Here is a 16,618-nt window from a genome sequence, read left to right as displayed (position 1 = left end):
GGGGGGAGTGCAGGTACATTTTAGGAAGGTGGAAGACAGGGGAACGAGGAGAATAAAGAATGAGGACATTTGGAGGGGTCGGACATATTCCAGGCCTGCATGGTCTGCCCTACTTTTCCTTGACAGTAGACTACATTAGTAAGGCTACTGCAAAGTGAGGTGGTGCGGGTGTTAGGGCGCACTGGGAGTAATGTGTGTGTGGGGGGGGGGGGGGGGTCACCCGCAAGTTTCAGTTCATTAACTCAAAATAAAAAAAATAATTTGATGATTTTAAACATTATATTGTTTGCTGCCCATTCCAAAATATCGGACAGATGAAACTGAATCGAAGCTAAACCCCTCCAGGTGGATTTGCCTACTGCCTCTGTGCTCTGTGTCCTCTCCGCTGGGGGGGTCAGGTTCGCGAGGCCCTGGCCCACATGCTGCAGCCTCTCACAGGGTCACTGAGCCGAGGCGATGAGAAGACCATTAGCGACCCCGCTTGAGTGGCTTTGGGAACTACAACCACCGGCTGAGCCAAGAACAAGAGGCTTTATTATCCAGGCAAAGCCACAAAGCCCGCTGTTGAATGTATGGAGGAACGCCTCATTTACTGCAACTGGTGAATTTCTTTTGTTCGTTTTCAAAACTATACCAGGCCCATAATAACATGCACATAAACCCTTCGAACTCGCAGGGAACAGCTGTAACATATATCCCTATAGAGACGTTGCCATATTTAATTGTGGTTTTGTACAGCATAAAGTCTAATGCTTGCATAACCCAGTAGGATACAGATACAACTGACTTCAGGGCGACATAAGCTAGATTTTCTCCAGTGGTTAGCCTCTATAATGGATTCTACATTCATACCTTTTTTTATACACACAGCTGCATATTTAGCTGTGATATATATATATATTATAACTGCAGTAAAAGGGGGTCTCAATGCTGTAACCACGCGCAGTGATATTCAGCTGTGAAAACGGAACGAGACTTTTATGGTGCTTTTTCACAGCGTGACACTTTTAAAGCGTACAACTCCATCTCACTGCGGTTACAGGGGTATTTCAGGAGATATTTGTTTCATGTCAACTTTTCCTTTTTAACGTCTCCGTTTGTCTCAAACAGCGCGCGGTAGCTGCTAGGACGGAACACCCTGGAAGTTTCTGGAAAAAACCCGTGAAGCTGTTCCCCGGTACAGAAGTTGAAGGGAAGACGGTAAACTTCCTCCGTGAGCTGCCACGTCTGAACCCCGGCACCACTTCCTGTGGAGGACGTAGCTAAAAGAAAGAAGGACGGCAGCGGAGGAGGAGAGGGACACACGTGAAATAATTAACGGTACATTTGAACTCATTTCTTTTCTTTTCGCCTCGAGGTCTCGGGGAATCATGACGGAGTGGGTCGAACCACACGGCGGCTGTTTCCCGGCTCTCCTCTTGTCACCGGCTACAAAGTCAGTCCACATGTTTGTTTTTTTAGTAGGGCAAGATGGAGAAACACGTTCACTAAACCCCCCCCCAAAAGCTACTTTTGAAACATCAGAGTTAATTGTCCCACAGTGGTTCTCCCGCAGCGGGTGAGATAGTGGGGAGGGATTTACTGCTGTGGCGCTGGAGGAGCGGGGCTGCTGTTTGCGCAAGTAGTTGTAGTTTTACAGCAAGGAGGGAACGTTTCTGTTGCTGTATCTCAAATATGTACTGTGCAATAACAGCATGAGCTATTCCGCTGTTTAAAATCAGTCTGGTGTGAATAGAGCTGTGTTTGTGTTATAAACGAGAGGAATGCATGCGTCATTCTTCTCATTGTCAGACACAGTTTATTTGACTGACTTCCCGTCCCTCTGCTTTCCTCCAGATCTACCATGCTGCCCAGGCTTCCTGTCTACATCCTAATTTCAGTGCTAGTCCTTCTGGTGCAGGGCAGCACTGCTGAGTCATCCAAGAAGAGCCCTCCACCCCGCCCGCCCCCTCCTCCTCCTCCGGGTGACCCCAGCTGGGCCCTCGGCCTGCACCTGTACCGGGCCCTCCGCTCCGACCCGAGCTCCGTGAACACCCTCTTCTCCCCTCTGCTTCTGGCCTCCTCACTCGGAGCTCTGGGCGCCGGCTCCGCGGGCACCACCTCCAGCCAGCTCCAAGGCCTCCTCGGGACCCCGGCCTCGGCCGAGGGCGGAGCAGGTGCCGCCAAGCTCCTGTCCGGGGCGTTGAAGAGCTTCACCGCGGCCAACGGTACCAGCTTTCGCCTGCACGCGTCCTCGGCCCTGTTCTCCAAGCAAGCTCCTCCGGTCAGCCAGAAGTTTGTGAAGGAGAGCCAGGCCACGTTCAGGCTGCAGCACCGGCCGCTGGGAAAAGGAGACTCCAAGGCTGACCTGAAGCAGCTCCATGGCTGGGTGAAGGCTGCGCTCGGTGGGCTGGAGGGAGCTCCTTTAGCGGCTGGAGTAAAGCCCAAGGCTGGAGCTCTGATACTGGCCAATGCCCTGCGCTTTAAAGGTACGGAGTAACACAATCATTTACAATTCACTTCACTTTCTAACGTTGGTCTGTGGGCACAAAATCTTGGAAAATATGACATCGGCTGTGAAATGCTAATCCTAAAACAGCATGCAAGCATGTCATCATTTCTCAGAGAGTCCACGACGGTCCCGACCGTGACCCCTAGATGATGCAACTTCATAGCCAGCTCAGTATCTCCTCATGGACTCGGATGTAGACGCATAACATAACAGCCGGGCTGGACCGAGTGTCGCTGAGTAAGTCTGGTGGGCTTTTGTAATTGTGGAGTCATTTGTAATCAAGCAACGTCTCTGCATCGATGTTGTTCGCTGCATTGGGCTGAGAAGTCATAGAATATTAATACGGCATAAAACACGTGCAGTTTGCAGTGTTTGCAGACAGCGCCGAGAGCCCCCACGCCCAGTTTGCCCACTGCATTGTGTGTGCCAGCATGCCCACCTGTGTGCAGTGTGCATGTCTGCGTGCGTGCGTGCGTGTGTGTGTGTGTGTGTGTGTGTGTGTGTGTGCGTGCATGCGGTGAACTCCAGCTGGTGGACACAGCAGATAAAGGATGATTCTGGGGTCGATCACTGAGAGCTTATTCATCTTCCATCGGGGGGTGATGTGTCATCTTAAATAATTGAGTAACAAGTGTCCAGACTCTCTCCCTCAGTGTCGTGCCTAACATCTGTGCTCGGAGCGCTCCAAGTCTGCGGCGGCACAGCTTGGCTCAGATCAGTTCTTTGTGACGGGCTGCAGGAGGGAAACCAGTCCATGTTTTTGGTACAGATGCAGGCAGAAGCTCCCGTCGGTGATTTGAAAGTTTGCACCATGAAAACATATCTGAAGTTCAGCATTTAGCCATTTCAAGAGTTAGAATATTGGAACTTTTTGCTGCTGTTAAAGGGTGTCAGTACTACAGTACAGTACAACTAGATTTGAGTTCATAATGAGTCAAAGAAATATAGCTTATTTCCCCACAGTCAACATCCGCATGCCCGCTGATCTCATTTCTGTGTTTGTCTCCACAAAAGATGATGATGTGTTAAATATATCGTCCTCTTTGTGGCATTTGTCTCTGTTTTTGGTGCTTTTTGTCTTATCGTTTTGTTATCACGTGTCTGATCTACCCCCTCCCCGTCCCGTCCCCCGTCTCTTCTTCCCACATGTCTCTCGTTCACGTCCTTATCTGCCTCCATCTGCCTCGAGTCCCTCTGTTTCCTCCTGCAGGTATTCTTTTTATTAGATGCAGAGAAAAGCGCAGCGGCTGAAGTGAAAGCAGGTTGCCAACAGATAGACGGCCTTTTGAAAGTAACATTCCCTGACAGACTTTATATACATTGATAAGCAATTTAATTAATTTTCTGTGTTTGATGTTTTGACTTCATTACGAAATTAGTTTTTTTTCTTTTTTATGTGAACCGACCCTCGTTGGTCGGTTCATTAATTTTGTGGAGGAAATACACAAAATTAGATTACACAGCAGATTGCGGCGCACAAATTACATTACGTAGAATTGGATTCCTTCAGTTTTGATTCATAATTCACCAGTGGTCGATAGTTTGCTTCTTGCTCGTACTAGCTGCCCCTGGACGGTTGTAAGTTTTTTTTATTTGTCTTTTGATTTCACGGTCCTCAGGCAATTCGCCGAGTGCGTTTATTGCTGTGGTTTCAGAGAAGGTCCCGGAAATTCTGAAGTCGCTGAACAGGCATCTGCTTCCGTGCCCCTGTGTTTGTTTGTTTTCCCTTTGCTTCCCTTTAGTTAATTATTGAAGGGGAGAATTAAAAAAAAAGCTCTTTGCTGTGCCTCCTTCCCTGGGCTGTGCACAGCATTTAAAGAAAGGGAAGGTCAGGGGCAATTAGTAGCGGAACATGTTTATAGCGGAGAGATGCTAAAAGCAGAGAGAACGGCAAGAGGAGTGCAGCGAAAGCGGTGTGAGGAGCCACTTCTGGGTGGGAAGGGAGACAAAAGAGACGCAGGGAGGAAAGCAAAAGAGTGAAAAGTGAGGAAAAAGTAAAGAGAGGGTGGCCTGCTGAGAGAGCGGAAGAGATTGACAGACATAGTGGAGGGATGTAAAAGGCCTACCTTGGGAGTTCCAGTCCACGCTAGTTAATTAATTCTGGCTTTGTTCCTGTTTTAGACAAACAAACACTGGAGACGGAAGAAGAAAAAAAATAAGATTGTGAGGGGGGAAAAAAAACACAATAGAGAGAAACTTATACACAAGATAAACGCAGCAACACGAGGAACTAGAAGAGGAAAGGAAAAGGGGCGAGAGAACAACAAGTGCCCACATATTTTACCTCTTATAATAGCTTCTGAAACACCACGACTACGCCTAATCAAAAGGTGATGAGGGCGGGAGAGGGAGCCGGGCGCTCTCATTGATCCTCCTCTGGTTTTCGCCTCAAGTTTACAGTATGAATTGGTCGAGTCTGTGAGTGATTGGATTTCTTAGCTGTGCAATTGTCTCACTGTTTATTGCTGATGGATATTAATGGAATCAGGTTGCAAGCGATCTCCTCTGCACCGCTGTCCTACGAAAGGACGAAAAAAACCCCAAAGCAGGGCCCCGCTCGGGAGGCCGCCAAAGCCCCTCGCTCGATACAACTTGAACACACCGTGTGCACGCGTGCGTTTCTACAACACGGCTGCCACTTCAGGTAATCGTCAGCCCGGTTGTTTTTGAATTCCAGCGCGATCGTATTTCACCCTCCCCATGTTACAGGAAGCGGAGCGAATGTCGGTGACTGGCGCTAGCATGCCCGCAAGGCAGAATCACACGTCGCTCTGCTGTGAGCTGTTGTTGGCCGAGGACCGCCGGAGGCCGGCTGGCTTTTGGGAAATCCTCATTCTGAAACAAGTAGTCGATTAATTGATCAACAGAAAATGAATCGACATCGAGATTGTTCACTATTTTCTGACATTTTAAAGTGCAGGTCCATTCTTCTTTTGTTTCATAGTTTTTATATTGTTCTGTAGCTTTCCAGTGGTGTTCCTCATGCATTCAAATCACAGCATTCGCATTTGCGGTTGGAGTAACGACACGGAAGCCATAAGCGATGCACTGCTGTGTGGACGCTGCGTTAGTTTGGATCGCAAACAAACTAACCGATCGATGAAGCGGTAAACCTCTTGTGTACCTCGCCGTCAGACAGTCCACTCTGTCGGGGAACTAAAACCGTGATATCGCTCTCTTCAAAGCCACCAGACTCCGTTGACAGAAACAGTCACCTTCCCCAGCAGAATACGGCAGTATATATACAGCCCCACTTCCCCAAAAAATCCAAACTAACCCCCCAGATGTTTTTCAAACTAAAGCGAACTGATTTTTCATAACCTTATTGATTAGCCTCCTTTGCCAACCGATGACACGGCTGTTTTGCTAAAAGGCTGAGTGGGCATTTCCATTTGAAAACTCCAGAAAAATACAAAACAGAGAGTCAGTCGACCTTTAACGACTCATCGATTATGGATGGAGAAAAGAAGGCCGCGCACACTTAGTCCAATGCAAGTACTCGATGATAGAGTCGAGCAATTGGTCTCTAGACTTTCACCGGGGCAAATGAGCCATTTCATCTTTTTTGCCCGTCTTCCACCTTTTAGCATTGTGTGCGTTGCGAGTGTGGGGATCGATATGAAATGAAAGTCCCTGCTCGTTCCAGCCCTAGCTCGTCACTCACAAAGAGGGACACGAGTACAAGTCATAATGTGTCGACCTCCTCGCTCCATCCAGTGCCCCCCCCCCCCTTGCACAACTGAATGGGGCCGGCGGCTTTTTTCGCAGTGCGTCGCAAGGTTATTACAAGAGTAATTCCACGACTCTCAGGCCCTCCTAAATTGACAGCTGTCAAGGGGTTAGCGGGGCCAAGTGGGATGTGGTGAACAGTGAACGGGACAATGTGGCCTTAAGGACCTCATAACTGCCCACTCTCAGCCCGGCGGCTTTGAGAGGAGCTGATACGTTTTTTACGGGCAGTGGATATTGAGGATTCACGAGCTGTGTCGGTCGGTGTGTGTGTGTATGTGTTTCGTGAACATGGCCATTGTTTAACCCGTCGTTTGTAACCCATGTTTGCTCAGGGCTGTGGGAGAGAGAGTTCACCGAGGGGACCACAGATCGCCGCACCTTCTTGGGGAAGAAATACACCAAAGTGACGATGATGCACAGAGCAGGTAAAACTAAAACGCAGTCTGTCGCTGCTCTCCTCCTCCTGCCAGCAAACAAATGCAGCGAAAAAGCAATTTGAGTTCTAAAACGGTCTGAACATCTGTAAGGTCCAATCTGCTTCTCTCCTATCACCGCGTGCCTTATGATTTATTTAAAACCATTTTCATATTTGATGTATTGTCTTAAAACCACAACAAGGCGGAGGGAATTTCTGCTATGACGGCAGTAAAGAAATGTTGGAGGGACACTTTGTGTTCTATCTAACGTTCATAATGTCCTTTTCAATTCGTAAAAGATTATTGCAGTGATTGTTTGTCATGCTGTCTAATGTCTGTTGGCTTTGCTCCTGTAGTTCAGTTCATTTAGGTGAGAACTCCGGCAGTGACACAGCAGAGAATGCAAGTCTGAACCGACCTCCAAGAGAACTACCGCTCTGCTGAAAGCAAAACATGTTACATTACCACCAAATCCCTCTCTGACTCCCTGATCTTTCCTTCACCTCTGTTCATGCCTCCGCCTGTCATCTTCCCACCAGGTCTGTTCCGTCACCACGAAGACGTGGGAAACATGGTGCAGGTTCTGGAGGCGCCTCTGTGTGAGGGCAAGGCCAGCGTGGTGTTCCTGATGCCCTTCCACGTGGAGGATCTGGCCCGGCTGGAGAAGCTTCTGACCCTCGAGCTGCTCTCCAAGTGGCTGGAGAAGACCAGTGTCACCAGTTTGTCCATCTCGCTGCCCATGGTGAACATCAGCAGCACACTCAGTCTGCAGGTCAGTACAACAAATCTCATTTTAGTCATATAACGTTTTTCTGTAATTCAGAAGTCGGGCTTTTTCAAACTTAAGGTACATTTAAACTTTGGGCAAGTGGTTGTGATTTTAGTTGAGCAAATAGGCATAAAGGTATCCTCCATTCAGGTGGAATAAAGTTGACCTCTTTGGTTCTTAATAAATCACGGTGTAATCTCGTTGTTTCCCAGCTTTTGCGTCCCATAGAGTTCAGCCCAATCCATCACGCCTGTCTTCTGCAGGCAGGCAGAGTGATGTGCCGACTGCTCTGAAACGTTTGGATAAAAGATTCCTGCTGACGTCTTATTCCTCACCTGATAGGAAACCCCTGAGTGCGATCAGAGGAGCTTCTTTATGTCGCCGACTTTTCAATGTAGCCGATTTATGCGACACCCTGTTCCTTTTGTTTTACGGCCACGTCTGAAAGCGAGGTACATCCTCTGGGTTTGCGGTTGCATTTTCCCCTTTACACCGCCCCCCCTCCCTCCCTCCCTCCCTCCCTCCCTGTGGTGTGTGCACTGCCGCATGAGCTGCCGCCGACAGAATGTTCCCCCGAGGGCCTTGCCCAGCTCCGGCAAATACTTGGAAGTGAGTGTGAACAACCAGGTGCGCCGTCCTCACCAGACGCTGTTCATCTTGAATTAGCCTCATTTCCAGACTCACCTCACATGCCCCTAGCAACGGGTTTTGTTTCTCTTTATAGGGAGCGATACTGGTTGACTCTTTTGTCTTCTGCATTTCGTATTTGACACATGCTTATACGGCACGCGGCTTCTCTGCTTTCTGATGCCGGAGTGGAGTTTGACAGCCTCGTTTGTAGTTTTCTTTATTTCCCGTGTCCACACAATGCTTCATTTTTCACTTCACCTGATACGGTTGTTCATATCTCCCAAGAATTCCCGTCATCGTTCTCATTGTTTCTTCGCCATCTTCATCCTCGTCTTCCTCCTCTCTATCTGTCCTTGTGCCTCCATGTGGTGCAGTGTTTCTCATATGTCTTCCTCTTTCTCATCCCCCTCCATCCATCCTTCACCTGTGACCTCCGTGTCTTGCCTACTTTTCTGTCTTCCTCTCTACTGCTCTAAGTAACTGAAGCAGTGGCCTGGTTTGCCCTTTCCAGTTCATTACAGACTCTGGCGAGTTCGATGTTCCTTCCCATACTCCTCCTCCTCTCCCTTGAGGTGATGGGCATCCAGCTGTACACACAACATTGGGCTGTAACAGCCCTCAGCAGGGAACCAAACCCTAGCTGCACGGAGGCCCGTAGCCCCTTGGTGGGCTTCCGAGGCCTCCTACAGACTCCCTTTTGCAGGAGCGCAAAGGTCACGCCGCAGCCCAGCTGGTAGTCTAGCTGTATCTGTGCTGCTCTCAGATCCAGAGCCAGCAGGTCGCAGGTCTAAGGAGGAGCCCCAGTCAGACAGGCAGCAGCTTAGTGGCGCTGATGCTAATGTGAGTGCATGGGGCTTGTTAAAGGTCCACCCAGGCCAAACCAGAGGCTGTGTCTGGCCGCTGACTGAGAGGTCGGAGAGTTGTCGAGCTGGTGTAAGAGCACGTATTTGACCGGTCCACAGGGTCCACAGCGTGGGGCGAGGGCACAGACCAGTGGCTGGAATCACACACCTTTGAGGATATCCTGCTGCTGCAGCTTATTGTACTGACTTTAGTTGCAGTCTTAGTTCTACAGGTTCACTTATTTCATTTGCCAAATGCTTTTTAGGGATGTGTCAATCAAAGTGTCTTTGCATGCGACACCTGATTTATCACAAGCAACACGATCCAACTCCTGATGGTGCTGACTCAAACACATCACTCAGTTGGAACTACAGAAACACTTGCGGTTGTACGGTGTCGTTACAGAGTGGAGGTTCTTCCCCTTCGCAAATGATCTTTGGCTTGCAGAGTGCACAAACCTGACAAAAGCCAAGTTAAACTTCGGTCCACCGTCACGTTTCTAAATGCAAATGAATGACGGCAGGCCTGACCTTCCAAGGGCAACGTTTGCCATTTAGACTGGTAAAGGTCTTCCAAATGAGAAGCTGCTGCATGGACGTTTTGTACCCCGTTCTTCGCTAATAAGAAAGAGAGTGGAGAGAAAGATCCTGCAACAGATTTGTTCGCTCGTTCACTGACATATGCAAGCTTAAGGAGACTGGCGAGACTGTCTGTCGTGAAGTCAAAGCAGGGGAGAGAGAGGGAGGGAGAGAGGGAGAAGGAGAGAGAGAGATTAGTTGAACCTGACGGCTACAGAGGGCATGTCAGTAGAACCCATTTCCTCTGCGCAGGCTGCACTGACTGCAGCCTATTACCATGTCCTCTGTAGATGTACATTGTAACCTCATCATGGACTGATGCAATCCACTTTGGCCTCTCTCTAGTTTAACAAACATCTCCGTAGAGTTGTGCTGCCATGTTATTCCGCTAGCCGTGCCCTGAAGAACAAGCTTTCGACATTAACATTGTCGGGCCTCTCTGGGGAGGAGGCTGTAATCCAGAACTAAAGCTGGAAACAACTCCTTTTGACACGCCAATGGCTTTGCCAGGAAAGAGCACAACTCCCCTTTTGTCTCTGTGCGCCAGACAGGAGAAAAAGAAAGAAAGTGGTATTCTTGCAAACAAACTAAAAGTAGCTTTGCTCCCATTATGTAACCTAATTATGGACGAGCACTTGAATGTTTTGGCCTCGTCAAGAGTCGTCTGCCTCCGTTTGCTCTCTCTCGAGAAAGGAAGAGGTGCATTTGAGGAATCCTTATGAACGGGCTAAAGCGCCGCGCAAACCCTCAACCCACTCCAATCCCCCTTCATCTGTCTGTCCAGCGGCCGGCGACAGGCCGTCGTGTCTTCTCTGGCAATAATTTTTCCAATTGGGTCGGGCAAATAATTGCTCGTCGCCGCGCGCTAATTCTGTTTACCACTCTGTCCGTCGGTGCTCGGGAAAGCCATGGACTTTTGAGATTAGAGGGCAGCGTGGAGACATCATAGCAGTGTGTGTGTGTGTGTGTGTGTGTGTAATGTCAACCCTAACACTAGTCTCCTCTGTGCGAGGCAAATGAGAACAAACCAAATCACGCACCTCTGGGTCACGTTACAAGGATTTGCCACTTCCAGACGCACCCTCACCTCTGTCCTCTCTGTCATATCAGTCCCAGGGATCTAATTCCTTTTTCTAGGTCTCACATGTGACTGTAATACGCCATCAGTCAGCGGCCGCACATTGGCCCCCGCTGACCTAAATAGGAGTGACATTCGGCAGGCAAGTGAGCAGAAGGGGTGGAAGGGGGCCGGGTTGGGGGGGGGGTCAATGATTGCTCTGGGACGAGGTGGAAAACGTTGCAGAGAACTATAAATAGCGGCAGGATTCTGCCTTTTTTTTTTTCCCGTTCTATCCGGCTCCCTATTTGCGGCGCTCTCCTCTGGTGAAGGGCAGACTGTGTCGGAGTCTGCAGTGTTGAGACGGAGAAGCCTCTTAACAAGCCTGGCCCGGAGGTCACCGGGTAAACCGCCCTCATCGCTCTCGCTCCCTCCGTCTCTGATCCGGTGCTGACCAGGCCACACACACACACACACACACGTACACACTAATGGCTCCATTCGGGCTGCATCTCCAGTCGGTGACTAAGACATACGAGCGTGCACCGGGGAGCTCACTCAATCACGGCTAATGAGGTCAAAAGGCCATCAAATATTTACAAGAGCACACTCCGCAGTATACAGAGTCGAGGGACGGCCCTGCACCGTATTTATTAATCCGATGTGTTTCATGGACGTTAGTTAAATATCTCACTGAGGCTTCTTTTATCCTTTTTTCTCTCGTGGTAAAATAGCCTTGTGAAGCACAAAGAGGTTCCACATGTTTGGAGTGAATGGGACACAGAGCGTATTGACGGTACAAAAGTGGTAAAAGGCCATGTAAACAAGATGCCAATGGCAGTAATGCTGATGAGACTCAATAAAGAGATGGAGAGGCTCAAGAGAGCCGACAGAGTTTTTTGTTGTTGTTGTTAAAAGCCTGCATCAAATGTGTCCGTGAAACGCAGCCGTGATGATGCCGGTGCCACATACTGCATACTTTAAACCGCCCACGCAGAGCGTCTGGAGTTGTTTTGAGGTGACGACCGTTTGGCGGAGGTGATCGGTAAGACGGAGGGATGAGGAGGTGTGAACTGTGCAGGAGCAGTGGAGGTTTTCCCCGTCGCGTGTTGTCCTCGTGCCACTGACCAGAGGCACGATGTGGGCATCGCCATTGATTGGACCCGGAGATCAAATCTTTTGCTGTTTACTGGACATTTTTGGAGATTTGGATTTTACTTGGCAAAACATGCAAACCTCAAGATGACATATTGGGCTTTTTGAAATCATGATGGGTATTTAGTTTTTACTATTCACTTACATTTAATAGACCAGACGACCGCTCTGTCTTTTAACATCCGCTGCAGTGACTCGTCACATATAGAGCTGTCCCCTTTAAAAAAACCCACAGGTGCACCCAACAAGCTACTTAGCAGGGCTCAACCATCGAGCTGAAATAATGTGATGCGGAGTGCTGCACGCCTCGGGGGTCGATGCCGTGCTACCTCTTTGCCCGGTTAGACTGCACCGCTGCAGGCCGCGTAAGCCCCGTGCTGCACACACTCGGAGGGGAAACCACCAGCTGACAATGCCTGTGGCTCTCACTTGCAGACAAATAGCTCATTGATGCTGTGTGCGAGGCATCAGCAGTCCGCCCAGCGCTGTTCCATCTAAGATTCATGCGAGGCCTCAGAGAGAAAGGGCAGCCATAGAGCACCTCCCAGAGGTTTTCTCCCCCCCCCCCCCAGTATAATGCAGTGCCACACCTCTGTTGTGCACGAGGCCTCCGCAGGCTCCTCTGACACCTCTGTTCTGTTTCCCGGCGTGCTGCCGCGGGGTCCCTTCATTTTTAAACACGTTATAGCTTCAAAAAAGTGCTTTTTGCCTTGACAAGCAGAGCAAGAGAGTCCGAGAGGAAGGCTGGGTCATGTGGGGTTGGTAGGTACTATTTATATGCTTGATAGTGGAAACCCGAAATACCGTCGGCCAAGGGAGCAAGAGAATCGGGGAAGGATGGATGTGGGTGACACGGAAACAAGCTGCTTTTCCTCTCGCACACACACCAAATTGTCTTCAACATTCTGAGGAATCCACCACTGCAAGTCTACTTCTGTTTCCTCGTTAGATAAGGAGCGAGAAAGCCTTGAGATGATTGCAGATGGAGATGGAGAAGTCCAGAGAGAGCGATGTATAGCGGGCCGGCCTGTCAAAAGAAGGAGAAGGATGAGACGGGGAGGAAAAAAAGACTGAGTTAGGAGCAGAGAGAGAGAGAGAGAGAGAGAGAGGGATGAAATAGAGGCAGGCGGGGCAGATGAGGGATGGGGACACCGGGCAAGTGGCAGAGCAGCAGAGGAAGACAGTGATGTAGTGGTAGCGTGTGGAAGAAGAGTGGAGGAATAATGGATGAGGACAATAGAAGTGCATTAGAGCAGGAGGAGTGTGTCTGTGCGGAGGGGGAGCTGTGCGTGAAGCCACCAGAACGGGATTGACAGATGCCTAAAACTGTACACACATCTGCTTATTTCATGTTTAGGCGTAAGCCGACATGATCCGGTCTGACTTCCTCTCGCGTGGACACCTCAACTTTTTGAGGAGGAAAGCAGACATTCTACATGGATTGTTATCGTCTTATAAGCATGTGGTTTACAGAGCCGAGCGGCATCGTGCTGCGGTTTTTTGAAAAGAAAGCCAAAGGCGGCACCCACAGGGCATTCACATTTACCCAGACAACCCGTCCAAATGATTTACTGCTCTTGCCTGCCGCTATAAAAGATATTTCCAATAAAGTTTAATCAGCGAAAGTTGAAACAATGCTCGAAAAACCAAGATCTTCACCCACTCGCCTCGCCCTGCAACCTTCCCTCCGGCCTTTGGCCTCCCCGCACAATCCGCAAACAAGTCCACACCAGTCGCGCGCTCACACCCACACACACACACACGCGCTCATCTGGCCCCTGGAGAAGCCTGTCACTGTGAGTGGCCCTCTGCCACGGGAGGATAAACTACCTGTCACGCCGACGACTTTCTGTGGAATTCATATCAGAGCCAAAACAAAGGAGGTGCCGAGGTCACGGGGCATCTCTCTTAAATTATTCATCCTCTGCTTCCTCCTTCCGTCTCCTCTCTGCCTGTCGCCCACTTTGTTTCTACCAGCTCACAACAAGGGCAGCCGTCAGCCTGCTGCCCGTCTCCTCATCTCATGGAATGTAGATAAACATTATGGTGGATAACTTCTTTTTCAGAGGAGGAGGAGTTGCTCATTGACTGTTTTGAAGGGTGTGTCTATGTTTTACGTTGACCATGTGGCGAGGTTTCAGGAAGGGCACTGTAGTTCCTTCCGCTTCTGAGGGTCACAGCGTCATGTCATTTTAAAATATGCATTCCTCCGCACTCGTTTGGTCTCCCTGCGTGCATAATTCATCGGTGTCCTGGCAACTGCTCGGTCGCATACACTTGCAGGACCTTCCCCGTATAGGATGGCCTGAAAAGGTTTGTGTTTTCTCTCCATTCCAGGAACAGTTGTCCGCTCTGGGCTTGACCGACGCCTGGGACCAGAAGGCGGCCGATTTCTCCGGGGTGTCGGACAAGAGCAAGGGGAAACTCCACCTGGGCGGAGTCCTCCATTGGGCTTCCCTGGAGCTGGCCGCTCAGGCCGGGAAAGGAGGCGCAGATGCGGAGGAGGAGATCATAGGAAAGCCCAAGCTGTTCTACGCCGATCACCCCTTCATCCTCTTTGTCAGGGACAACGCCACCGGAGCCCTGCTGCTGATAGGAGCTCTGGACCACGCGGAGGGAGAGGCCCTCCATGATGAGCTGTAATACCCCAAAAAACTCTATCCCTTCTTCTGTCTTTTTTTTTTTTTTTTTTTGTGTTTCCTTCAAACTCTGGTTTCCATGTCGAGACATTGTCATTCACCGTGGCAGACTATCAGCATCAGACTACGGCTGGCTGTCACACATTGACACCGAATAGTCTGGCGCTGACTGACACTGACACCGCCATACCTGACACTTGTGCACAGACACACACATAGCGACACCTACAATGGCACACATGAGAAAAAAGTACAGGATACGGATACAGCCAAAAACACCCAACGGAGCGACTCCCTGCGTTTCGTTTCTCCCACGCAAGTGCGCCCACACACACACACACGCAGTCAAGGCCTCGCTGATCAAGTCGACACGAAACAAAATGACAAGAAAGCAGCGACGAACGCCAACATGCTGACGGCAGAAGTGGTTACAGTCACTCGACACTTACAGCAGCATCTACAGAAGGTTAACTAACAGAGGCTCGCTGTGACACTTGAATCCTCCCCGCCAGGCCAGGTGTGTATATATATATATATATATATATATATGTGTGTGTGTGTGTGTGTGTACGTACACGCGTGTTGACCGACAGATCAAGGGTGGCCACGTGGCGGCTCCCGGCGCTGGCGGGGACCTGCGTCGGGGTCCCCTGGGCTACATCAGAGAGGAAGACTGATGGATCAGCCAAGTGCTTATTGATGAGCCAGCGTAATGCTAATGGCCGTAATGAGTCAGAACGCTTGTCAACAACACGGAGAGGACGGGGAACCTTTTAATCTCTTAATACCATCAGGGATCAATGACGCTGGAAACGAACACACGGCTGACATCGCTTGACTTAAATGTAAACATCTGAATGTTTAGGATGATTACGGCCATTCAAAGAGGTATTGATCTTCATTTGTGGATCTTTTTCTTTTTAAAGCTCCTGGGGGGGGTTGTGGTATGTGAATGAACTGCTCAAGCGTGTGATTGATATTTGACAAGGTGCATTTAAAAAAAATTAAAATAAATATTTCTCTTTGATACAGACCGATCAATCATCAAAACATGTACTTCTGCCCTGAGCCGATTTGGTGGACGTTGTGTCTGAAGGGTGTATAGAAGCAGATGTAAAGCCCCGAACCAGCATCCGCTATTGAATTTTGAGAGGCAACACATGGTAGGCTCGCAGTGCAGCGACAACTTCAACACTCTCACCTAATGCTTCCCAACAAACAACCGTCAAATGTGTATCCTGCATCTTGTGTGTATTGACGTTTTATTGAAAATAGTGCTGCTACATGGCTGCTTTTGTGTCGTTGCTTGCGCACACAAAACAATTGCTGTATTCAGCAAGATGTGTGTGTGTGTGTCAGTGGCGGGCCGTCAGGGCCTGCAAAGCCTTCTCTGCTGGCCTAAACAGAATCACAAAGTTAACTCCGAAAATTGCTCCCGTAGCTGTGCCTACGGTATGATAGCATCTGAGATGTAAGTCGCTTTGGATAGAAGCGTCAGCTAAATGACTGTAATGTAATTTTTTTTGCCACCGTCCCGAAAATCATTTCAACCTCTCTGATATCTGTAAACCACAAAACATTCTAAATGTTATCATTTTACTTTGTTATAGTCTTCTAATGAATATATTTTTTCCCTCATAAAAACACAAAATTCAAATGATAAGGAAATAAAAGATTGTATTTTTATGGATGAAACCAAATCTTGTCATTAGTAGTTTTAATGATGTATTATAAGCTGCTTAGAGCTAGTGTAAACAGCTCATAATTAATCTCTAATATTTTATTTTGCTCTGAAAACATCTTCAAACAACTGGATTTATGAGATCACTTGAACGCATCATGGAACACATGAACGCATCATAGGAACACATGAACGCATCATGTGATCACATGAACGCATCATGGAACACATGAACGCATCATAGGAACACATGAACGCATCATGTGATCACATGAACGCATCATGGAACACATGAACGCATCATGTGATCACATGAACGCATCACGGGAACCAGTTTTTTCCCTCATAAAAACACAAAATTCAAATAAGGAAATAAAAGATTGTATTTTTATGGATTAAACCAAATCTTGTCATTAGTAGTTTTAATGATGTATTATAAGCTGCTTAGAGCTAGTGTAAACAGCTCATAATTCATCTCTAATATGTATTTTATTTTGCTCTGAAAACATCTTCAAAAAACTAGATTCATGAGATCACATGAACGCATCATGTGAACACATGAACGCATCATGGGAACACATGAACGCATCATGGAACACATGAACGCATCATAGGAACACATGAACG

At 48.7% G+C, this 16,618-nt stretch overlaps 1 protein-coding gene across 1 annotated transcript; it reads left to right on the top strand.

Annotated features, from left to right (window-relative positions):
- Positions 1-1,181: 1,181 nt before the first annotated feature.
- Positions 1,182-15,968, top strand: serpinh2 (serine (or cysteine) peptidase inhibitor, clade H, member 2). Its single transcript, XM_079184524.1, has 5 exons — positions 1,182-1,320; positions 1,837-2,468; positions 6,556-6,648; positions 7,179-7,411; positions 14,009-15,968. The coding sequence occupies exons 2-5, from the start codon at positions 1,844-1,846 to the stop codon at positions 14,312-14,314; spliced, it is 1,257 nt and encodes a 418-aa protein (XP_079040650.1). The 5' UTR covers positions 1,182-1,320; positions 1,837-1,843; the 3' UTR covers positions 14,315-15,968.
- The last annotated feature ends 650 nt before the right edge of the window (positions 15,969-16,618 follow it).

The sequence above is a fragment of the Pholis gunnellus genome (genome assembly GCF_910591455.1).
Source record: "Pholis gunnellus genome assembly, chromosome: 23".
In the NCBI taxonomy this organism is placed as follows: domain Eukaryota; kingdom Metazoa; phylum Chordata; class Actinopteri; order Perciformes; family Pholidae; genus Pholis; species Pholis gunnellus.
This window is presented reverse-complemented; position numbering and strand designations above follow the sequence as displayed.